The 24,511-nt window shown below is 40.4% G+C and overlaps 2 protein-coding genes across 6 annotated transcripts in view; both read left to right on the plus strand.

Moving 5' to 3' along the window:
- Positions 1-14,185, plus strand: part of BCO2 (beta-carotene oxygenase 2) — a 48,085-nt gene extending 33,900 nt beyond the window's left edge. For all 5 annotated transcript variants that reach the window (XM_047747498.1, XM_047747497.1, XM_047747501.1 and 2 more), the window contains 7 exons: positions 2,418-2,546; positions 3,564-3,724; positions 4,856-5,023; positions 10,240-10,377; positions 11,868-12,050; positions 12,734-12,844; positions 13,894-14,185. In XM_047747498.1, coding sequence (XP_047603454.1) covers positions 2,418-2,546; positions 3,564-3,724; positions 4,856-5,023; positions 10,240-10,377; positions 11,868-12,050; positions 12,734-12,844; positions 13,894-14,007 — 1,004 coding nt within the window. In that variant the 3' untranslated portion in view covers positions 14,008-14,185. The remainder of the gene's footprint in view (positions 1-2,417; positions 2,547-3,563; positions 3,725-4,855; positions 5,024-10,239; positions 10,378-11,867; positions 12,051-12,733; positions 12,845-13,893) is intronic.
- Positions 14,186-17,299: 3,114 nt separating this feature from the next.
- Positions 17,300-24,173, plus strand: PTS (6-pyruvoyltetrahydropterin synthase). The gene is made up of 6 exons (XM_047693322.1): positions 17,300-17,491; positions 19,233-19,312; positions 20,598-20,620; positions 21,001-21,057; positions 23,600-23,670; positions 23,853-24,173. Exons 1-6 carry the CDS (start codon positions 17,403-17,405, stop codon positions 23,974-23,976), a joined length of 444 nt encoding a protein of 147 aa, XP_047549278.1. The 5' UTR covers positions 17,300-17,402; the 3' UTR covers positions 23,977-24,173.
- The last annotated feature ends 338 nt before the right edge of the window (positions 24,174-24,511 follow it).

Here is a 24,511-nt window from a genome sequence, read left to right on the forward strand (position 1 = left end):
AGCCTTTCCATATATTTTTAAAGGACTTTTAAAAATGAACAAAAATCCTCTAAACATTAATCAATTGAGCTAGTTCTTAGTACTAATTAAATATATGTAATCAGTTAGATGGTAATATGATACTCTTGAACTGTAGAGCTTGTCTTTTATCACTTTTATAACTCATCACTGTTTATATATCATGAGTGCTCAGAACACATCCATATCCCCAACTCACACCTCTCCAGTATTTTATATCCAGTTGCTTACTTGGTGTTTTTAACAAGATGTCTAATAGGCATTACAAAATTAATTTATCTAGAAACCAAACTTCTGAAATTGTTCCCTAGATTTTTTTCTGCTTAAAGTATTCCCCATCTCAGTTGATTTTTCATCCTTCCAGTTGCTCAGGATAATTTTGGAATCATCCTTCCCACCTGTCTCTCTCACATCTGTATCTAGTTAGTCAAAAAGCAATTGCAGCAGTGCCTTCAAAATAAATAAAAAATCCAACCACTTCATATGACCTCTGCTGCTGGCACTCTGGTGTGAGCCCACCATCCTCTCTTATGTGAATTGTTGTAATAGCTTCTTAACGGGTCTCCGTGCTTCTGTCCCGCATCAGCTCACGCTCAGCGCATCAGCTAGTTATCCTTTTAACCCACCCACCTTGTCTCCTTAGATTCTTCTCCTTGTTTACTACAACAGGGCCACACTGGCCTCCCTACTGTTATTTGAACACTCCAGACTTACTCTTGGCTGAGAATCTTTGCATTTACTCTTCTCTTTGCCTGGAATGTAATTCTCCAGGTGTCCTCAAGGCTCTCTTTCTCACTTCCTCCTGGTCTTTCCTCAAATGTCACCTTCTTGGTGAAGCCTTCTCAGATCACCATATCGAAAATTGCAAAGAGTGGCCTCCATCTTACTCCTAATCCCAGTTCCCTGTTTTATTTTTCTTTGTAGTTCTTATCATCATCTCATACTTTATATTTTTACTTATGAATGCTTTATTTGGGCTTCATCAGAGAAGAGCCTTTTGTATATTTGCATACTACTGTATAGAACTGTCTGGAAGATAAACTTAGGACACTTATAAGAATGCCTGGAATGTAGTTGGCACTCAATAAGTTGTTGCTGAACTAATGAGTAGAGAACTGTATGGTTATTTTGTTCCAAAAGAAGCTCAGTGATTGCAAATTTCTGTAGGCTATCGATCCAGTTTTTCAGGACCAGCATTGGCAATTTTATTTTTTTTTTATTTTTATTTATTTTTTTTTAAAGATTTTATTTATTTATTTGACAGAGAGAGATCACAAGTAGACGGAGAGGCAGGCAGAGGCAATTTTAATACCAGAAATATAATTTGAGGTGATCTCAGTATTTGTTTATTCATTGAATTACTTTATTTTTATTTTTTTAAAGATTTTATTTATTTATTTGTCAGAGAGATAGCGAGCACAGGCAGACAGAGTGGCAGGCAGAGGCACAGGGAGAAGCAGGCTCCCCACAGAGCAAGGAGCCCGATGTGGGACTCGATCCCAGGACGCTGGGATCATGACCTGAGCCGAAGGCAGCTGCCCGACCAACTGAGCCACCCAGGTGTCCCTCATTGAATTACTTTAAAAAATGTTGTTAATTAACCTGTCAATAGCTATTTGTACTGTGCCTATTGCTTGGTACTGAGGTTGTAAAGAGGAATCCATTTCTGCCCTTGAAGAACTCACCAGTGTACTGGAAAGGAGATAAACAAGCACAAAATTATAGTTCAGTAAGATAAGTACTGTAGCTGTATAGGATATAATCAGGGCATAGAGGAGGGGCACCAAATACCTTTGGGGTAGAGAAGACTCGGAGTGCTGCTTGAGGAGTGGTTGCCTGAGCTGATTCTTGATGAAGCAGTAAGATGAACGATTACATGAATGAAGGTGATTGCATGAATGCATTGATGAGAAAGCATGAGACAGGACTTGGAGAGAACCCAGGGATCCAGAGGACTGGAGAGAAGAAGGGGGTGTGGGGGCACATAGAGACTGTAGTTGTAGCGATGTGGGAGTGGAGAGGGGACAAGTAGAATTTGAGGATTCCTGGCTGGTACCTAATCTTTTGCTGTAGAGAATGAGTTCATCTTCAGGGAGTGAGAGGGTAACCTTTTGAGAGCATTAAAATGCAATAAACGTAGCTACTAATCATGAAAAAAAAAGCAATAAACTGTTGGTTGATTACTTGGTGTGTATTGCTTTAAAACATCCCCTGATGTGACTTTCATAAAATTAGTATTTTTTTTAATCCAAGACTTTGTTTGAAATAACCTTTTATGAAATATGGATATCAGGCATATGTTGTATAAATCTCTTAACTGCTTTTGTGTAGTCCATGAGCGCGAGGGTTGTCTTTTATTCTAGAATGTGTGTAAAACAAGACAGGACTCTGTTTTCCAGGTTCTTGCTATAATGTTATTCGGGTTCCTCCAGAGAAGGTGGATCTTGGGGAGACAATCCACGGAGCCCAGGTGATATGCTCTATTGCCTCTGCAGAGAGGATGAAACCTTCTTACTACCATAGCTTTGGTAAGGCCAGAGATAAGGTAAATTACAGTGGCATCTGCCTTAATGTCAGTGTAGCAGAAGAACTGTTTTGGGCAAATACTATGTCTATATGGCTTCTCAAAGTATGCTGATAATGAGACCAAGGCTGCATTTTAATGCCAGTGAAGTTTATTCTGTTTAGTCGCATACTTCTTATCCTGGGCAAATGACTGCTTAAAAAGACATATTTATTTTAGTACTAGCAATTATTTAAAAATTGACAACATTAAGAGTGAACCATAATGTAAACTATGGACTTTGAGTGCTTCTGATGTGTCCTTATGGGTTCATCAGGTGTAGCAAATGTACCAACCATTGTGGTTGGGGGTGTCAATAATAGGGAGGCTCTGCATGTCTGGGGACAGAGGGTATATGACAAGCCTCTGTACCTTCCCTTTAATTTTGTTACAAAACTAAAACTACTCTAAAAAAGGTAAAGTCTTAATTAAAAAAAATCATTTGACCATAAAAAATTGACACAATTCAAAATTTAGGTAACTTTAAGCCACAGGTAATAATCATCCATGAAAAAGTCTTGATTATATTTCTTGGGAGAAATTTTTATTCTGTTCCTTTGCTTTAGCTCTTTCTTGGAATATTTATTTTCTACATTCTAAACTTTTATAGCCAATCTCCTCCTGCATCCTTACCTTCAGTATAAATAGCAAATGGAATACAGAATAAACACCTCGATCGCAAATGACGCTTTAATATTATGCTTCTTTACTTTGTTCCAAAATAATTTGAAAAGAAAAACAAGAAAGATAAAAAGCAAGCTGAGGGCATTCACCCCAAGCGGTTCTAAACAGTTCTCTTTTTTATTTAGGAACAGGAAATATGTAAAGCAAAGCTGGGAAATAGCGAAGGATTATTTCTGGCTGGCTTTTGCTTAGGTCAGCAGTACTATGTCCAGACATTCAGATAAGTCCCCGTAACTGTCACATTTCAGAGAACTCTTAATTGCCAGATAACGTTTTATTATTTGCCGGAACCTTTTAGGAATGACAAGGAACTATATAATCTTCATTGAACAGCCTCTAAAGATGAATCTGTGGAAAATGATCACTTCTAGAATTCGGGGAAAGGCCTTTTCAGATGGAATAAGCTGGGAACCGCAGTATAACACACGGTTTCATGTGGTGGATAAGAACACTGGACAGGTGGAGTATTTTGAGTATATTCATCATGAAAATGATTGGACATAAAGACACATTTTCCTGTGGTTTTTACCTTCCCTGGGCATTGCTTGTGCAAGACTCTCTTAATCAAGGATATTACCTTCTTCCGTAGAGTAGGTATGGCTAGCTCACTTATTAGTTAATACAGTGAGTTCTGCATATTAGAAAGTTGTAAGAAATGGTTTTATACTTTTAATTATCTGCCTTAACTAAAGTGGCATGTAGGAAACCTTCGCATTTTAGCATGGATTTTTCCATATCGTGTATTTGCTAAGGAGGATGTTGTTCATGCAGAGGTCCTATGACTTTTGCACTGTTACTTTAATTGCTTACTTCTGTGGCTTCTTGATATGTAAATGTGATAATCCTACCAAAGTCCAAGACGTGTTGGTTAAATGCCTTTCTATACTTCTGGTTAGTAGTTCTATTATATTTGTCTTCTTTTAATCTTTTTAAAGAGATAATATCCTAAATTTACTGTACCCTAATTTCATTACGACAGTCCTATTTTTGGTAATGAGTGCATTTTTTCAAAGCGTTTATCATCAGCTAATTAGTAGCAGTATTTTCTATTTAATCATATAAGATAGACTCCAGGATTTATTTATCCCTCAAAACATTGGGCCATACTTCATCAGGACTTTTTTTTTTTTTTAAGATTTTATTTATTTATTTGACAGATAGAGATCACAAGTAGGCAGAGAGGCAGGCAGAGAGAGAGGAAGGAAAGCAGGCTCCCTGCTGAGCAGAGAGCCCCATGTGGGGCTCGATCCCAGAACCCTGAGATCATGACCTGAGCTGAAGGCAGAGGCTTTAACCCCCTGAGCCACCCAGCTGCCCCTTCATCAGGACTTTTAAGTTTGTTGTAACCGTTGATTGGTTTGCATCAGATAGCCCAGTTCATTGTTTAATAGGCGACGTGACAGCTAAACAAGGATGCTTAAATCAAAATGTCTTTCTACATTCCAAATTCTACTTTTTACACTTACTAGTCCTGTCATTTAAAGGGGAGGGAATCTTTTTAATTTAAACTTTGTGGATCTGTCCCCTAAAAATAAAATAAAATAAAATAAAAAACAAAATATATCTTTTTCACTGTATTTTCCCCTGCAGCTGCTTCCAGGAATGTACTACAGTAAACCTTTTGTTACTTTTCATCAAATCAATGCCTTTGAGGACCAGGGCTGTGTTGTACTTGATTTGTGCTGTCAAGATGATGGAAGAAGCCTGGAAGCTTACCAACTACAGAATCTCAGGAAAGCTGGGGCAGGGCTTGATCAGGTAAACATCTCTGATTTGTCAGGTTCTGGTTGGCTTTGGAATTAGCTGTTTCTCTTGCTTCTTTGGCAGATAAGGAGAATGGTTTTGAAGCATTGAAGACACAGCTTTATCGTTTACTTATTTAATACTTAAAAATAATTTGAAGTACTTACTTAATACCTAATAAATAAAAAGTATAGTAAAGAAAACCAAGAGATGGATTGCAGACAATCCAAGAACTCTGGACCCTGTACCTCTGCCATATTCCCAATTTATACACTACTGTTGTTGTATATTTTATTTTTCTCTCTATTAAACCCTGCAAAGGCAGTATTGCTTTATGTGATCATGGTTCCCCATACTACCCATTTACCCACATCTGTACCTTTCAGTTGCTCTTAATTCTTCCCTGTCTTGTGAGCTTCCATGTGGGATCATTTTCTTCCTGACAGAAGAATATTTTTTAGTATTTCCTTTAGTTCAGATATGCTGCTGATGAAATCTATATTTTTGCCTGTTAAAAAAGTCTTTATTTTACCTTCTTTCTTGAAGGATGTTTTCGTTGGATAAAGAATTTTAAGTTGTTATTTTCTTTTGACACTTAAAGATATTTGATTGTATTCTGATTTCTATTGAGAAATTAGTAGTCAGTCTAAGCTTTGCTCCTTTGAAGTTGATCATTTTTCCTCCTCTGATTTTAAAATCTTCTCTTTGATTTTCTGTAGTTAGTCCTATGGTATCTCTCAATATGGCTTTCTTTTTGTTTATTTTATGTGCATGTTTTTAGGAATACTTGAATCTATGGTTTGATGTCTTTCATTCGTTTTAAAAAAGTCACCTATTGGGCGCCTGGATGGCTCAGTGGGTTAAGCTGCTGCCTTCGGCTCAGGTCATGATCTCGGAGTCCTGGGATCGAGTCCCGCATCGGGCTCTCTGCTCAGCAGGGAGCCTGCTTCCTCCTGTCTCTCTGCCTGCCTCTCTGCCTGCTTGTGATCTCTCTCTGTCAAATAAATAAATATAAAAAATCTTTAAAAAAAAAAGTCACCTATTATTTCTTCAGATATTACATTTGGGAAATCCTTTCTCTTCTGCCTGGGACTACAGTATACATATGTCACTCCTTTTCACTCTGTCCATCTGTTGCTTATGTTCTGTTTAGTATTTACCATCCTTGTGTCTCTCTAGGCATCTCATTTTGGATATTTTCTTATCTATCTTACAGTTCATTCTTTCTTCAGCTTTGTCTTTTCTGCTATTAAACCCTGCTACTAAGTTCTTAAATAAACACTTTGCATTTTTCAGTTCTAGAATTTTAATTTGGTTCTCTTTTATAATTTCTAGTTCTCTGCTACATGCTCAGTTTAAGAGGATTTCCTCCAACATATTCAGAATACTTAAAGTCTGATAGCTTCTATTATCTGGATCCCTTGTGGCTTTGTTTCTGTTGTTTGTTATCTTGTTTTGTTTTGTTTTTTTTATCATGCTCTCTCGTCTTTTCATGTACTCGCTTATTTTTATTGCATACAGAATATTGTGTTTGAAAAATTGTAGAGATATTTTGAGATCCAGGATGGTATTATGTTCCTCTAGAGAAAATTTTATTTGCTTCTGGCAGATTGCTAGAGTTAATGATCAGTTCCAGATAGTCTTCAATGTAGTTAACAGGGATTGAAATATTGTGAAGCAGAGTATAGTCCCTGAAAGAGATGGACTATTCCTTGTTTATTCTTACTCTTAGGTGCTGACTTAAGGGGTCCTGACCCAAAGAACTAGGGGTTTATCAGGGCTTCTTCTCCTTTTTGGCAGTCATTGAACTCCTCCTTTTGTCCCTCTAGTTCGCCAAAAGTATCAAAATCTCTACCTACTGGGGTCAAGTGGTAGGGGAGTTACCTTTAAAAATTATCTTTAAAAATAGGTAGCATGAAGGATCTTGGTGGTGATTTTATATCTTGAGTGTGGTGGTGATCACATGCATTTACATGATAAAATTGTATGGAACTAAATACACACACACACACACACACACACACACGAATGTGTGTTGAACTGGTGAAATCTGAATAAAATTGGTGGATTATATCAATGTAAATTTTCCAGTTATGATATTGTACTGTAGTTATGCAAGATATTATCATTGGTGAATTTGGATGAAGGATACATGTGATCCCGCTGCATTATTTCTTCTTTCTTTTTTTTTTTTTAAGATTTTATTTTTTTATTTATTTGACAGACAGAGATCACAAGTAGGCAGAGAGGCAGGCAGAGAGGGGGGAAGCAGGCTCCCCGCTGAGCAGAGAGCCCAATGCGGGGCTAGATCCCAGGACCCTGAGATCATGAGCCGAAGGCAGAGGCTTTAACCCACTGAACCACCCAGGCACCCCATTATTTCTTTTTTATGTGACAAAATATGCATAACATAAAAATTACCATTTCAACCAATTTTTAGGTGTTCCATGGCATTTGTACATGAAGGTATTGTGCAGCCATACCCACTGTCCATTTCCAGACTTTTTCATCATCTCTAACAGAAACTCTACCCATTAAATAATAAGTCTCTATTCCCTCCTCTCTCCAGACTTTGGGAACCTCTATTCTACTTTCTGTTTCTATGCATTTGCCTACTCTGGGTACCTAATATGAATGGAATCAGATAAGATTTATTTTTTGTGTGTTGGCTTATTTTATTTAGTGTAATCCTTCGAGGGTCATCCATGTTGTAATATGTATCAGAATCTCATTCCTGTTAAAAGTTAAGTATTTCCTTGTATATCTGTATTACATTTTCTTTATTCATCTGTTAGTCGACATTTGGGTTGTTTTTTACCTTTTGACTATTGTGAATAATGCTGTTATGAACGTTGGCATACAAATATCTATTCGAGTCCCTGTTTTGAATTCTTTTTGTATACCTGAAGTGGAGTTGCTGGATCCTATGATAATTCTATATCTGACTGTTTTGAGGAACTGCAGACTATTGTCCACAGCAGCTACGCTTTGCACAGGGGTCCAGTTTCTTTACAGTCTTACCAGCACTTGTCATTTTTTTTTTCGATTCTGTTTTTGTTTTGTTTTGTTTTTGACAATAGCCGCCCTAGTGAGGGTGAAGTAGTATCTCGTGGTTATTTATTTATTTATTTAAGATTATTTATTTATTTATTTGAGAGAGAAAGAGAGCATGAGTGGAGAAAGGTCAGTGGGAGAAGCAGACTTCCTGCTGAGCAGGGATTCCGAAGCGGAACTCGATCCCAGGACTCCAGGATCATGACCTGAGTCGAAGGCAGTTGCTTAACCAACTGACCAACCCAGGCGCCCTCGTTGTGGTTTTGATTTGTATTTCTCTAAGGACTAATGATGTTTAGCATCTTTTCATGTACCTATTGGCCATTTGTATATTTTTGGCGAAATGTTTCTTCTAGTTCTTGCCCATTTTTAAATCAGTTGTTTATTTTTCTGTATTATTTCATGCCAATCTGCAGTGATCTGAAGATTAAAAGGTTTAATTAAAAAATTCTTTCATTTTCTCAACCTTTCAGCTGCCTTTTCCTGGAAGCAGCTGATACCCTGAGGGAACAAATTTCCCCCAGTATCTTGTTTACCTGTGGTTTTCCTTCTCCCTCCAAATCTCTGCCCTACTGATAATCTTCACTGCCTTTTTAGCTCACCAGTGCCTTTGCACAGCTGTTCTAAACATTTGTTCAGCTTCTTTAGCTATCCTCAGTGGGATCGTTGATCCACATTACCTAATTCACCGTTATTGGCAGTCTCTTTTTGTTCAGCTATGGTTTTACAAAAGGAAAAGAAAAATTAAATAAATTTAAAATTAATTTTAAAAACTCTAACTCTTTGTGAAGCTTAAAAATAGCACTAAATCTGGGCGCCTGGGTGGCTTAGTGGGCTAAGCCTCTGCCTTCAATTCAGGTCACGATCTCAGGGTCCTGGGATTGAGCCCCACATCAGGCGCTCTGCTCAGCAGGGAGCCTGTTTCCTCCACCTTCTCTTCCTCTGCCTGCTTCTCTGCCTGCTTGTGATCTCTGTCTATCAAATAAATAAATAAAATCTTAAAAAAAATAGCACTAAATCTTTACTCGGTAGAAATACTTCTGTGTGAGATGGAGATGATATGGACCAGGTGTGTGAGGGGAAGTGGCACAGTTTGCCCTCATCTTACAGTATTTCAAGAGAGGAAAACATGTGTAAAGCATTCTCAATGTCAGAAAACAAAACAAAACAAACACTTATTTTATTAGAGTCTCCTGCTTAAACATGACCTCTGCAGGAAGGTTGTGCTGGGGGTCCTCAGAGCCACCTTTGGTTTGATGATTCACTAGGATGGTTCACAGGTTTAGAAAAAGCAGCAAATGAAAAGGTGCATGGGATGAAGTCTAGAGAAAACCGCCCAGTACGCCCTTCCAAGTCCTTTCCAGTGGAGTCACACAGGACACGCCTGATTTCTCTACCTACTTGTGATAACCTGTGTGAAATGTTGCGTGCCAGGGAAGCTGATTGTCCAGGGTTTTGTTGGGGATCAGCATATGGGCACAAAGCCCCTACACACCCTCAGTTATCAAAGCTCCATACGCCCACAGGCCAGCAGTATTCCTTATAAATCACACTATTATTATAAACTGTCTGGACAAACTAGGACAGTGTGACTCAAGACCTCAGGCATGCAAAACCACTCTTGGGAGACAGAACATTCCAAGGGCTCAGTTCTCAGGTGTCAGCCAAGGACCAATCGTGAAAACAGACCTTTCTTGAGAATGTGCCACATTTTAGCAACCCAGTCCTATTAAGTTGATGCTTTTTCGTGCAGAGATATATTATGACTAAACATGAAGAGGGAAGCACTCTGTTACTCTGTAGGCTCTCACCCTGCAGTATGTTTCTTACCATTACTTATTACTGTCAGACCTTGGGCTATATAATCATTTGTTTATTTGACACTAATTCAATAATATGTATTTTAATTTTTATTTATTATCATCCATTCTCCACTAGAATGTGAGTTCCATGAAGCCGAAGACTTTGTTCACTGTTGCATTCCCAGAGTCTAAAATGGTGCTTTGCCTATCGTAGGTACTCAACAGATATTTGTGGAATAAATGAATAAATGAAAGTTTATCACTTATGCAATTACTTAGGAATGCCAATAAAGTTGACTGGGTATAAATTATTGGGACATGCTGTTATCCCATGAATGACATTTTCTCATCTATTTCTTTGTTTCTCCTAAACAGGTCTATAATTCAGTAGGCAGATCTTTCCCTCGGCGGTTTGTTTTGCCCTTACATGTCAGTTTGAATGACCCTGAAGGAGAGAACCTCAGCCCATTGTCCTATTCTTCAGCTAGTGCTGTGAAACAAGCTCATGGAAAGGTAGGCTTTGAACGACATTAGATGGACTTTGAATTTTAGTCATGTTACTTTATTCCTTGGCTGTTCTCCACAATGTTTGGTGCCCAGTAAATCTGAAACCATCCAGCTGAGCAGGGTAAGGTCACAAGAACTGCAGGGTAAGAACGGGGCAAGGTCACAGTGGGAGGGAGCACTGTGTTTACCTTTCCTTTTTATGTTTTCAAACAGATAGGTGCAGTTTTCTAAGGCTGTGGCCTAAGTATTTGAGATCGGTATTGATTATCTTCACCTTTTAGGTAATTTGCACTTACCATAAACATGTTACTGTGTAGCTCTCAGTGTTTCAGCTTTAGTAGAATAAAAAGTCCACTTTCCCCTTGTATGGCATCTGACAGCTTAGTCACAAAACCTGATTTTTTTTTTTTTTTTTTTTTTTTTGAGAAAGAGAGTGCATGTGGGCAAATGGGGGGTGCAGAGGGATAGAAATCTTTTTTTTTTTTTTTAGTTAACATATACTATATTAGTTTCAGAGATAAAAATAAGGGATTTATCAATCGCATATAATACCCAGTGCTCATTACATCATGTGCCCCCCTTCATGTCCATCACCCAGTTACTCCATCCCCCCAACTCACCTCCCCACCAGCAACCCTCAGTTTGTTCCCTATAGTTAAGAGACTCATATAGCTGGTCTACCTCTCTGATTTCATCTTATTTTATTTTTCCTTCCCATCCCCTATGACTCTCTGTTTTGTTTCTTAAATTCCACATATGAGTGAAATCATATAGTATTTGTCTTTCCCTGACTGACTTATTTCATTTAGCCTAATAGCCTCTAGTTCCATCCGCATCATTGTAATGGCAGGATTTCATTCTTTTGTTGGCTAAGTAATATTCCATTGTATACACACACATACACACACACATTTACCACATTCTTCTTTATCCATTCACTTGTTGATGGACATCTTGGCTCTTTCCATAGTTTGGCTGTTGTGGACATTGTTGCTATAAACATTGCAGTGCATGTACTCCTTTGAAGGGGTACAAACTATGTTTGTATCCTTTGGATAAATACCTAGTAGTACAGTTGCTGGGTTATAGTATAAGCTCTATTTTTAACTTTTTGAGGAACTGCCATACTGTTTCTTAGAGTGGTTGCACCAGTTTGCATTCCACCAACAGTGTAAGAGGTTCCCCTTGGGGAGAATCTTAAGCAGGCTCCACACTCATTGCAGAGCCTGACGTGGTGCTCGTCAGGCTGAGATCATGACCTGAGACAAAATCAAGAGTCGGCTGCTTAACTGACTGAGCCACCCAGGTGCCCCAAAACCTGATAGTCTTTTATGCATTCATACATATGATGGAAAGAGGAACAGTGGGAAAAACATGACTTAGAGTCTGAGTTCCCAAGCCCTGTCACAAACTCTCAGCACCTTCACTGACCTACCCTGGATAAAATAAGTGAGAAAGTAAGCAATTACTCCAGATCTTTTTGGGACCCCTTTTAGATTTGGTGCTCTTATGAAAATCTACATCCTGAGGATCTAGAGGAGGAAGGAGGTGTTGAATTTCCCCAGATCAACTATGGCCAATTCAGTGGCAAAAAGTACCGTTTCTTCTATGGCTGTGGCTTTCGGCATTTAGTGGGGGATTCTCTGATCAAGCTTGATGTGGTGAATAAGACGCTGAAGGTAATGAAAATCTTTTTCCCTTTCTGAACTCTTTTTAAAAAAAATATTTATTTGAGAGAGACTGAGAGAGCATGAGTGGGCTGGGGAGGGGGAGAGGGAGAGGGAGAGGGAGAAGCAGACTCCTGCTGAGCAGAGAGCCCCACCCAGGACCCTGAGATCATGACCTGAGCTAAAGGTAGATGTTTAACCGACTGAGCCCCCCAGGTGCCCCTTCTTTTCTGAATTTTTAAAAGACCTGTTCTGCAGTTTGAATTAGTTTCTGTTTTGTTAAAGTAGCTCTTGAGATTCTTTAATATTTAGGCAGCTCAGCCATTTACTTTAAGTTTGAGAACCATGGAATCACCTAGGCAAGGGGTATATGCTGTCTTGGGAATCTTAAATGAATCACAAGCTCAGAAAAACAAGTCTCTGCTTGGTGTTATTTTTAGAGAAATCGTGGGGTTCAGGTTATTGGGACACTTATATTTCAGGTCTATGGGAAATTATAATTGCACAAATTGTGTTTGGTGGTGATGGAGTCTGCAGCTGCAAAAGCACCCCCCACCCCCCAATTCAGTGAGCCTGATGCTCTAACTGTTAGAATATTGTACTGACCCATATTCGTGTTGAAGTGACAAAAGCCATAGAAACCTTCCTGCTCATAATTAACTTTCTATCAAATACTTTTTTGGGGGTACTTCTAGATTTGGAGAGAAGATGGCTTTTACCCATCGGAACCTGTGTTTGTTCCTGCGCCAGGAACCAGTGAAGAAGATGGTGGGGTTATTCTCTCTGTGGTGATCACCCCCGACCAGGTAGATGTGTTTCCCCATCACTAGTCAAAGAGGTAGCAATGAGCCTTCTGAGGATTTTATTCAGTGATGCTGTCAGTTTTTTATTCCAATGCAGCACGTTTTCCCTTTTCTTCCTCTCCTCATATGTACATACTCTTTTATTATAATCTGTGCTGTATTATTTAAGATTCTATTTATAGAATCATCCTCATAATATACATTTGCACAGAAATTCATTTACAGATGACTTTCACATGTCATCTTATTTACTCATCAGAACAGCTTTGTTAGATACCATTTTATGGATGTGGAATTTGTAACTTAGAGAAGTTGGGAGAGCTGGTGTCAGATCTCATAATGGTAAAGCCTGTGTTTAAATCTCAGTCTTCTGATGTCTAGTCTGATGTTCATGCCACCGTCTGTGCTGCCAGTTTCATCTGAGTGCCCCAAAAGTCTTATGTGGTGAGCCCTGGTGTCTCAGTCATTGATGTCTTAACTTCTTGTCGAAGGCAGTCTTGTGGCAAGTAGGTTGAGTACCAGCTTTGTGGCTGGTTGAGTACCAGTTATTAGCGGCTGCCTGGGGTGTAGCATTCTGAGGCTTTTTAAGGGTTTGATGAGAAAAGTGCCATGATCGATTACTAATATCTGTCATGGGCTTAGGAGGACTTTGTCCTCATACCATGTACTTGCCACTCCTATAATTACACCAGGGCAAATATTAGTCTGCCTTGTAATGCTACCCTTTGAACAGCTCCAAAGTAACACAAAATGGAAGCATTTCTAATTTGGAAGAAAAAATTTCTGTGTCTCTTAGGAGATTGAAAAGGGGCAGGTAAGAAGAGCCTTAAACTCCAAGAGATTCTAGGAAGGTAACTAATATAAACAACTTAATTTCTTCACTCTAAGTATGAACTTCTTCGCCATAATGTCCTTCTGAGGCTTGTCTGGCCATTCAGCAAACATTTAGTGAATGAATGGATAGTCAAGTCACAGTGTTAGGTGCTGAGGATACAGAGGAAGAGGCATAAGACACGATCAAAAGAATTTTCAGTATTGTCTTTCTGTTCTAGAATGAAAACAACTTTCTCCTAGTCTTGGATGCCAAGAACTTTGAAGAACTGGGCCGAGCAGAAGTGCCTGTGCGAATGCCTTATGGGTTCCATGGTACCTTTGTAACAGTCTGATGGAACAACTCGGAACACCTGGAAACTTGCTTCCCTTCCAAACCATAGACACCCAGTTTTAAAATTTCTATTAAAAACAGGATTCTTGGGGCGCCTGGGTAGCTCAGTGGGTTAAGCCGCTGCCTCCGGCTCAGGTCATGATCCCAGAGTCCTGGGATCGAGTCCCGCATCGGGCTCACTGCTCAGCAGGAAGCCTGCTTCCCTTCCTCTCTCTCTGCCTGCCTCTCTGCCTACTTGTGATCTCTCTCTGTCAAATAAATAAATAAAATCTTTAAAAAAAAAAAAAAAAAAAAAAAAAAACAGGATTCTTGTGGGGCGCCTGGGTGGCTCAGTGGGTTGAGCCTCTGCCTTTGGCTTGTGTCATGATCTCAGGGTCCTGGGATTGAGCCCCAAGTCGGGCTCTCTGCTCAGCGGGGAGCCTGCTACCCACCCCCCGTCTCTGTGCCTGCCTCTCTGCCTACTTGTGATCTCTCTCTCTGTGTCAAATAAATAAAAATCTTTAAAAGACAAAACAAAAACAGAATTATTGAGATAATAATGGTTTTATAGTTTCTTAGAGCTCTTTCTTAAAAACATTAAGCAAGTGTTGATACAACCTTTTGAAGAGAGTTTTAAATTTATATTTACTAGATAATAAGAATACATGAAAGGAAACATAGAGCTTTGTCATTACTACCACCAGATAGCGTGGGTGACAGAGGTCCTCACACTTGAGAGGAAAAAATACAAATAATCGTAGATAGTAAAATATGAGCTCTAAAAAGCACCTTGTTTTTTCTGTCACAGCCTGCCTATTAGCACGGGTTCTAGGGCTCACAGAGGGGGAAGCCAGCTGTGTCAGGCTTAGAGGCTTTCTTCCAAACTGGTTTTCCGCTGTCCACAGGACACAGCAGCAGTTCAACCACCGACTGCCATCTTTTGCCCTGCCCCTAGCTAAGCCTTAGGAAGGTGTTGTTTTGTGGAACGTCACTAAAATCAGGCATTTCTTCTAATCTCCATGTGTATAGTTCTCCAGAAACTGGTAAGTCAGTAGTTCTTCATTCAGTTGGGCAACAGGTGGCACTAGAGGCCATATAATCTCCCCATTTCTAACCACCCCATGCCCAGTTTTACCAACAGCCCAAATCCCCCTACATCTGTCACTTAAACCACACTCTTGCCAACAACTTCAAGATCTCATGTTCCCTTTTCCTTCAGTTATACTTCCTCCCTCTGCTTAACTCCAGCCTGGGGCCAGTTAAGCCTCCTAGATGCCTAGTTTGGGGCATCTGTGAACTCACGGTTAGGCTCATGCACAGCCCCAGACCAGCATAGCCAGTTTCTTCCCAGTATCTTCAGGAGTTATTACAGACATCATAAACCCTGTCCTTTTCACTGAAGTGTTCCCGCAGGTACAAAAATGCCACAGGTAATGGCTTATATTGTGGCAATAAAGTGAAAGTTCTAAGTTTTGTGTCTGGCTTGATGAAACACAGAACAAAAACAACAGGTACCAGAATGACGGGAAAATGCCTAAATACAGCTAATACACCAGATGTGGGAGCTTTGAGGCTGAAGTCGTTGTAAGAGAACATAAATATATCTCACAGAAATCCTCAAAAAGACATTGTACTCCCCCAGACCAGATATGGAAGATTGATTTAGATCTTATCTGGATCTAAAGGGTGGAGGAGATTCTAGCTGACTTCTGTGAAGTATGCAGAGCTGATAACGTCTTTCCTCTATAAATTCCATCCTAATCATGGGGAGTGAAGTTCAAACATATAAAGGTAAGCGGTATAATTAAAAGATTTTGGCCCATGGATGACCAGATTCTGTTGAGGTTCTTGAAGGAGAAGACAAAAAAGAATCAATAGTATTTTGTAGTATGCCTATGCCTGATAATCCAGTGCAGAGAGTTCTAGTAAAATTGAGTGAGCATATGACTAAGTTTCAAAGCCTGGGCAGGGCCTCTTCCTGTCCCTAAGCCCAGCTCATAACTCATCAGTGTCCAGAGACTTAAGGAAAGGGAGTATGTGGTGCATAAGGAAAGGAGAAAGGGACTAGGGCTTCTTGTGACTTTCTCTTAACTAATGACATCTGCAAAAACCCTATTCCAAATAGAGTCACATTTTGAGGTACTGGGGGGCCCAACACATTAATTTGGGGGGACATGGCTGAATCCATAAAGGATCACTGAGGGTAAATTAGGTAAGTATCCTTAATAAAAACATTTAGAGATCTCTGCAAATGTAATGCCATATTTTACTGAAGTAACTACAGCAATTTCTCAGAAATTCCTTTGGTTTGTATTTTGATTCTTAAGACTTCATTTGGAATGAGTCAAGTATTTTATCCCTGATATGGTCAGTGCCCTGGAAATACTGTTTTATTGTAAGTTATCTTGGATGAATAATTCACTTATCTGGGCCCATGTTTTCCTGTCTGTGAGAGGACTGAACTAGATAGTGTCTATCTCAGGTATCTCCCAAGTTTATCTTCTTTGACGTTCTTCACAGCCCAACGGGGGAGAGAATAAAAATATTTGAAAATGTGTTAAGAATGTTTGCTGCATGACCATAATTTCTTGCAGAACAGCGTATGTATCTGGAGACAGGAGACATTTGAGAGAAATCACCATTTGGGGACCGTATGCCTGCCACTCCCATAATTTAATCTTTCCTTCCCAGTATCTGGAACACTGCCAGCCTCATGGTTAGCTATTAATTATTTAGTGAGCTAATAAATGGAGAAAAGAGGTGCATAATACTGGAACTACAAGTAGTTTGGATTCCTTGTAAGTAGGTGTGAGGAAACAGGATTGGTTCACTCCAGAGGTGTCAACGTAAGACAGAGAATCGCTAATGTGTGTGTGTTCACGACTGCATGTGTTCACACTGTGATAAATGGCTTCATGTATGTGGATGATAAAGCTTGAGAATTTTCCTCAGTAGGAAGAATATTTACAACAGTCTGAAAGTAGTATTGTTTCCGGAAGCCAAGTGCTCCCACACGTGCTCTGAAATTCCCGCTCCCTTTAGGTTGGGCTCAGCCAGTGGAGGTTATTGTAACTAGGGCTTTCTGGAAGGGAGTGGCAGGAGCAACTCAAAGAGCTCTCTCCAGTACCCAAAGTGTGCCCTGGCCTACGTGGCCTAAGGCCCACCCGTCAGTATAATGAAAGACACTAAGGCTCCACCCACCTTTTCCGACGGGCCGCTGGGAGGTTTGCCTAGCGTATCCCAACTCCGCCTATCCAAGAGGCTCACAGTACAGGACGCCTTACTGCCTCCAGACCAGCAGAGGGGGCCAGTCGCAGCGCGGAGCCGAAAGTGCGTCCCAGGACGCCGGCCGCACTGCGCAGCCGCGGGACGCGCTACCGTCCAGCCCCACCGCCTGCCGAAGAAGGAGGCGAGGCGATGAGCATGGCGGGCGCCGGCGAGGGCGGGCACCCCCGGGCGCGAGTGTCCCGCCTCGTCTCCTTCAGCGCGACCCACCGACTCCACAGGTGGGGATGCGCCCACAATGCCCACGGTGAGGGGCGGGGCCCTGGTGCGGGAGCGCAGGTGTGAGAACCGACGCGCGCCCCCGGCCGCCCTGGCGCCACGGTGACGGTGACAGCTGGAGTCGACCAGAGGAGGCCGTGGGGGCGCGGTGGCAAACAGAGCCGACCGCCGAGGGCACGGCCCTGCGTGCGGAACCCGAAGGCTCCCCCGCTGGCTTGCTGCCCTGGAGCAGCTCCGGGGTCGCTCACGTTCCCTAGTGGATCGCGAAGGGTTGCAGTAGCTCCCAGAGCAGTTCGCCTAGCCCGGGTGACACAGTGTCAGGGAACATTCGGCAAGTGTGAGCTGCTGTGAGGTGCCAGGAGTGCTAGTCATCGTCACCAGTACCACTACAGCATCCCAGGTGTATACCCTTCTTACCACAGGTGTCATGAACCCAGGCGTTCCCTTTCCTAAGGCAGCCCTGAGAGCAAGGAGCATTGCCGGGATTTGGATCCGGAGCATGGACTGCTTGACTGCACTGAGGAGTCGATGTGGGGGAGTTGTGCCTCTCATTAGCAAGCTCCGCTCTCAGCATACGTCTCCCCGTCTGTAGAACGAGGACAGTAATTTCTAACAAGGGCCATCCATTCATTCACTGGGCAGGCGTTTGTGGCGAGCGTGTCAGGTCTTGCGCTAGGTGGCAGGGATGCCGCAGCGATCAACGAGCACCTGACCCCGCCTTCTGTGCGGAGTGCACCATCTGGCCAGTTTTGTTGAGGGCACAGTGAGATAATTTTGTGCTATGGCTTTGTGAACCGTAGCATTCTAAGTGTAAGTGGATGGGCAGGAGAAAGTGGAGGTGGGCGCAGGGGGGAGAGACTCAGAAAGGAAGGGGTGGGGTAATAGTACGTTCACACATAGAAGGACTCATTGAAGATGCAGGGTTGATTGGACAGTTATAGACATAAAAATTAAAATTTTTTTGTGCCCAGAACTACAGTTGAGTATTGTAATTTTAAATTTTTACCTAATTTTAATACTGCTCTATGGATTGGTGAAGTCAGTGGGCAGTAGTTCAGGCATAATAATGCAAGATTGTTAAAGAGGAGATGTAGTAGATCATGTAATTATTTTTAAGAAGAAATGAGATTTTTTAAAAAATTATTTATTTTTTCAGTGTTCCAAGATTCATTGTTTATGCACTACCCCCAGTGCTCCATGCAATACGTGCCCTCCTTAGTACCCACCATCAGGCTCACCCAATCCCCCACGCCCCTCCCCTCCAACACTCTCAGTTTGTTTCTGAGTCCACAGTCTCATGGTTCGTCTTGCCTCTGATTTCCCCCAACTCACTTCTCCTCTCCTTCACCCTAAGCCACTTGAAGACAAGCATCTTTTATCATTGTGTGTCCTTGCTTCAGTCCATGTCTGCTACGTAATGGGTACCCAGTAAATGTATGTTGAGTTGAAAAATTGAAGGTCTTGAGCAGATCAGTTGGAATCTGGCTGTGGAACAAGGGTGTGGACTTCGTTTACACTCATTTGTACATTACGGTAGCCATACACTGAGGGGCCATACACTGGTTCCTGGCAGAAAGTGGAATAAGGAAATCAAGTTGATTTATGACTCTCCATTTGGTGAGCTAAAGTAAAAAATTGTGAAGCTCTTCAAAGGCTTGAGCAAATAATAAATGCAGGGAACAGGGAAAGTGTCTGAACTTGTGTCATGCTAATTTATTTTATTATATATATTTTTTTGGTCAGCAAATCTCTGAGTAATGAAGAAAATTTGAAGCTGTTTGGGAAATGCAACAATCCAAATGGCCACGGGCACAATTATAAAGGTGAGAGAGAAACTGATGAAATTTTAGCCCTTTCAATAAGGATGGACGTGTGATCAGCAAATAGAGTCTTAACGAGTAAGAAACTTTATGGACAAAGCATCTTTGAGCCTTAAGTGAGAAGTTACATGGAAGCTCAGAATGAAAAAAATCTGTCGCCTTGGTTGGATGTGTCTTAAGTTTCACCTTGCAAGTATCTGCTCTGTTAGAGATAATGAATGGTTTAAATAATGGTTTAAATAACACCCCCCTTGGTGTTTGTGCGCATAATGAGATTCTTTTGGCACCTACTTCCTTCTCATTAGGTATTGCTCAGACTAATGTTAAAATTAGATTGTATCAAAAACATTAGATTGTATTCTTTGAGTAAATAATGATTGACAAAAGGGAGATACTGGCTAGGAATACGCTGTATGGCAGAAAAATATGTTGAGTCTAAAACTGCCTGCAGTGTTCCAAGAAAATAATTTATGTGAGTATACAAGACTTAATCCTTCGAGATAAAGCTGGTTGTCTCAAAAAACAGTTCTGTAAGCGATGGAGTATCAACAGCATATAGTTTGGTAGAGTAAAAAGATTCAAAAGATGTCAGAAGATCAGAATTACTACTTTAGTTACCACTATACAACTGTGATGTAAGTATCATAGTTGATCTATGATATTTATCATTTTTAGTTTGCTCACTTATCATGTAATACCTAATGGTGTTTATATGAAGCTGAAAAAAAATATATATATATACAGGTTACTAGTTTGTAAAACACTCTCATCATCACTTTTCAGATGGTTCATACAAGCACTTTGTTAACTTACAGAACATTACCCTAAATTACATATGTTTGTGTGAGTGAAGGGATCAGAATTTTAGGCCCTGTAATGCTTTTGCTTGCTGAGAAAGGTCCTGCCCAGTGTTGGGCCAGCTTGGTGTGTAGCTGGACGTCTTTCTGTACATTTTTTACTTTTGTAGACAGTGATCGAGCAGCATCTCAATTCTACCTAGTGGACATTCCCACCTAGTGCATTGACATCGTAAGCTGAATGTACACCCTTTCTGGCCTTGGCTGGGCTGTTCTGCTTAGCCAAAGCTTCTGCTGAGCTTCTCTGTCTTCGCTGATCTTGCTTTGGTTGATAAAAAGGTCTTAACTAACAGAACAGCAGTTTGAGGGAAAATATAAATAGGGCTTTGCAGGGCAGAGATCTAACACTTAAGTTATATTGTTAACTTGTGCTTGGGTGTTACCTGTTGAAAGTCATGTGGTTTTTTGGTATTCTGTTTTCTTTCCCATAGTTGTGGTGACAGTGCATGGAGAGGTACGTGCTGAAAAGATCTGTGTGATTTGTGCAGATTGTGGGCCCTCTCAGCCAACGTGATGGATTCTGTGTTGAAAAATTCTGTTCAAATCAATATTGCTTCATTGTTGTCCTTTGTGTATGGTGAGCTGCTACCGTTCTAGGCCTTTCCTCTCCCAAAGGGTTATCTTTAATCTGCTCTATGTGGACAGGTAGAAGAGCAGGACCATGAAAGGGGTTCCTGGAGCACCTGGTGTTTCCTTACTGAGATCGATGAGTGTCCTGGGGATGAAGGCAGATGTGGGCACAATTTTTGCACATTGTACAGCCTTTAATAATTTAACAGAGGTTTAAATATGAAGAGCATATTATACTAACATTCACCTTTGTTTACTCTTTAGATTGATCCTGTTACAGGAATGGTTATGAATTTGACTGACCTCAAAGAGTATATGGAGGTAATGTCATATTGGTTGCTTATTAGGTACTGTCCTCTAGGTATATTTGATACCCCCTCATTACCTCCCCAACCAAGTATCTCCAGAGGTTCCATGACCTTGTGAATGGATTTGGGTGTGGGAGTAGGGAAGTAGTTGGAAGAATTACTCTCATGTTTTTCTAAAGTTGCTTGGGTGATGTAAAGAAAATAAGTCATAGTTATATCGCAGTGATGGGAATAACAGTGACAGGCTCACCTTGTATGTCTTGCTGGTGTATCCTCATTCCCTCCATTTAACAAATTCTGCCTTTCCTTCAAGATACAGCTTTTTCCTTGAAGCTTTCCTTTCCTTCTTTGGATTTTCCTTACGCCTTTGATCATAGATCTAACACTACCCTGTGTTACTCACTCTAGTTTTATCATAAACTCACTGAGGCAGTTTACCATAGGGATAACACAGAAGAAGGAGCTCAATTAGTGACTTGTTGACCATATCATTTTAGAAATCCTGCATTGTCAGAGACTTTAGAGATTATCCAAACCAACTTCTTCATTCCACAGATTAAGATTGAGAGAGCCAAACAGTTCACTGATATGCCTTAGGTTGTGGGGTTAGTCTTTTACAAAGTTGGGAATGGACTTCCTCCTATCCAGCTTTATTCTTATTGTTCCATCATTTTACTTCTTTGTTTGGTTCTTCTCTTAAACTCTGCTCCTTACTTTTTTTTTTTTTTTTTTTAACATTTTATTTTATTTAACAGAGAGAGAGAGCACAAGCAGGGGGTGAGGCAGGCAGAGAGAGAGGAAGAAGCAGGCTCCCCGCTGAGTAGGGAGTCTGACACGGGGCTCGATCCCAGGACCCTAGGATCATGACCTTAGCCGAAGGCAGATGCTTAACTGACTAAGCCACCCAGGTGCCCACTTTGCTCCTTACTCTTGTTCTAAAATCTGACATTTGTCTCATAAAAATGCTGTTAATGATCATTACTGCTTCTATGGTACTTATCATCCATATATTCAGCAACTTTGCCCGCTCTGCGTGTCTTTGAGCTAAGTACCAAGTACAGACGTGACTGTGACATTGCCCTTATCCACAGAGTGCTCATGTTACCTTTTTAGGAGGCAAACAATAATAAGTGCTCAGTAAGTTTCAGTTGAATAAATAAATCAGGGGCACCAGGGTCACTCAGTCAGTTGGGCGACCAACTTTTGATTTCAGCTCAGTTCATGGTCTTGGGGTCCTGGGATCAGCCCCAAATCAGACTCTGCGCTTAGTGGGGAGTCTGCTTCAGAATTCTCTTTCTCTCTCTGCCTCTCCTCCCACTCGCGTGCGTGCATGCTCTCTGTCTCTCATAAATAAATAAATCTTCAGAAAAAAAAAATAATCAGTGAATGAACAGACAGAAGTGTGTTTCAGGTACTTTAGGAAAGCTATAAAGACTGAGTTTTTGCATTTACTGGGGACATAAAATATATATGCACAGAGTGCTGTACAATTCAAGACAATAGTGTAGGAAATATGAGGCGTCCCATGCAAACATATGACCACATGCTGGAGGAGAGGTTCTTTGTAGAGAACTCTTCCCCACTTTTTGTACCTGAGGGATACCATGTAATCCCATCAGTAAGAGTTGCTCATCGTGGCTTATAAAGTCAGAAGGGGCCTTTGGAAGAAGCTTCAAAAGAAAAGTTGGGACCTGAATTGGAATCGAAGAGAAAACAGGTATTTTCTTGATATCCATGTTGGAACTGCCTTTCATTTGATCTGTTTTAAAGGCTATTCGGTTTAAGGCTTAACTGTTTTTATATGGTTCTGGTTTTACTCAAAAAATGATTATTATTATTATTAATGTACCCTTCTGAGAAACATACCATTGGGAAATTAGATTGTTTCACAAATGCTTAGATTTTGTACAATAGCTGAAAGTAAAAAGTGAGAAAAATAAGGCAATTACTGTTCTTCCCACTGACAAAGGAAAACATTATGTTAATATATACACATATTAGGAAGCAATGGTCTCCACATACTTTTGTATTTTTTTTCTCCTAAGAGTCCAAGATCTTTCTTAAATTACTCCTCATAGCAGAAATTTAGAGCTACTTACATAGTTTAACTCTTAGTCTGCTTTGTAAAATGGTACTCACAGGATCCTTGGCCTAATGACGTTGTGGCATTGGGCTGAAGAGAAGACTGTATGGAGAAGTATTTTTAGTAATTAGTATTTTGGTAAGTTTTTGGACAGAATTCAAGAAGCGTTAAACTAAATTCTGAACCGCAATGGCTGGTTACAAGAAAGCTCCATTCTCTACAAGAATTCTCCTGTACTTTTTGATTTCTTACATCTTTGCATTTAGTAATGAGGAGAACCAGTCATTATGGAGATCCGGGCCTTGCTTTATTTTTCAACTTTAAGCGTTGCTTAGTGAGACACAGACAGAGTACTTAGAAGTACTGAGTTAGTGGCTCACTGATGAGGTAAGGTTTAGGGGCAAAGATAGAACACTTCAGAATTTGAGCCCTAAATGGAACGAGTGGTGTTTTTCCTTCGTCTTATATGTAGGAGGCAATTATGAAGCCCCTCGATCATAAGAATCTGGATCTGGATGTGCCATACTTCGCAGATGTTGTAAGGTGAGTGTGACCAGCTTTCCTTAGTAGATAGTAAGAAAGAATAATTTGCTGTCAATAGCTGTGTGATTTCTGAAGTTTTGTTTAACATTATGTTTTAAATATAGAATTTCTGTTCTCTATAAATATCAAAAATGAAATTTTATTTATTTGCCTTTGATCTTCTTTCCTTTTTTTTCCTACAGCACGACAGAAAATGTGGCTATATATATCTGGGAGAACCTCCAGAAATTTCTTCCTCTGGGAGTTCTTTATAAAGTAAAAGTGTATGAAACTGACAATAATATCGTTGTCTATAAAGGAGAATAGCTTTCAGGGGTTAATACTGTAGAAAGACTAATTTCTTTCCATATTTAAAAAAGGTCTTTATATACCCTTGGACGATTACGAACTCGTCACATACTTGTTATACCTCCACATTGTGTTTGGAGTGCCTGACTGATTGAAATCATTGTGCGTAAGACCTGTTGTGAATTCAAATCTATCTTAAAACCAAACTTGTAAAACATCCTGAGTGTCATTTAGAGAGTCTTTTATTCATAGATTAAAAATCACTTCATTTGGGGCGCCTGGGTGGCTCAGTGGGTTAAGCCGCTGCCTTCGGCTCAGGTCATGATCCCAGGTCCTGGGTTCGAGCCCCACATCGGGCTTTCTGCTCAGCGGGGAGCCTGCTTCCTCCTCTCTCTCTGCCTGCCTCTCTGCTTACTTGTGATTTCTCTCTGTCAAATAAATAAATAAAATCTTTAAAAAAAAAAAATCACTTCATTTTCAGTAAAATGTTGTGCGAAGTATAAAAGTAAAATAAATCAATTTTTGTTTTTCTGTTATCTCATTTTTAGTATTC

Source organism: Lutra lutra, chromosome 10 (assembly GCF_902655055.1).
Source record: "Lutra lutra chromosome 10, mLutLut1.2, whole genome shotgun sequence".
In the NCBI taxonomy this organism is placed as follows: Eukaryota; Metazoa; Chordata; class Mammalia; order Carnivora; family Mustelidae; genus Lutra; species Lutra lutra.

Coding starts and splice junctions, on each gene's coding strand:
- PTS (XM_047693322.1), top strand. CDS start 17,403: ATGAGCATGGCGGGCGCCGGCGAGGGCGGGCACCCCCGGGCGCGAGTG. Junction 20,621..21,000: donor TGGTGACAGTGCATGGAGAG/GTACGTGCTGAA, acceptor TTTACTCTTTAG/ATTGATCCTGTTACAGGAAT. Junction 21,058..23,599: donor ACCTCAAAGAGTATATGGAG/GTAATGTCATAT, acceptor TCTTATATGTAG/GAGGCAATTATGAAGCCCCT.